We start from the raw sequence: 331 nt of genomic DNA, 5'->3' as shown, positions 1-331 counted from the left end.
CGAGATCGGTGAATGGACGCTTCCCGGTGCTCGCTTTCCGCTAGAGACGGCCCGAGACGCCGATGCACGAGATCGGTGAATGGACGCTTCCCGGTGCTCGCTTTCCGCTAGAGACGGCCCGAGACGCCGATGCAGGAAGCAACTCGCTGCTGACTTACCAGCTCACCAGCAACCCGTCCTTCTCTCTGGCCTTGAATGAAAACCCAGGTGGGAAAAGACAGCCAGAATTAGTGCTGGAGAGAGCGTTAGACCGGGAGAAGCAGAGTTCTTTTGAGTTGGTGCTGATGGCCGTGGATGGTGGGGACCCCGCGAGATCCGGGACTGTACAGGT

General features: G+C 59.2%; 1 protein-coding gene across 1 annotated transcript in view; it reads left to right on the top strand.

Moving 5' to 3' along the window:
• Positions 1-44: 44 nt before the first annotated feature.
• LOC108448415 (protocadherin gamma-A9-like) overlaps positions 45-331 on the top strand; it is a gene marked incomplete at both ends in the record, with an annotated part of 5,685 nt that continues 5,398 nt past the window's right edge. The window contains one exon of the mRNA XM_017741185.1: positions 45-329. Within this exon, the coding sequence (XP_017596674.1) occupies positions 45-329 (285 nt within the window). The remainder of the gene's footprint in view (positions 330-331) is intronic.

Source organism: Corvus brachyrhynchos, unplaced genomic scaffold (genome assembly GCF_000691975.1).
Source record: "Corvus brachyrhynchos isolate BGI_N302 unplaced genomic scaffold, ASM69197v1 scaffold4058, whole genome shotgun sequence".
Lineage (NCBI taxonomy): Eukaryota > Metazoa > Chordata > Aves > Passeriformes > Corvidae > Corvus > Corvus brachyrhynchos.
Note: the sequence above shows the minus strand (reverse complement) of the source record. Positions and strands in the feature narration are given on the sequence as shown.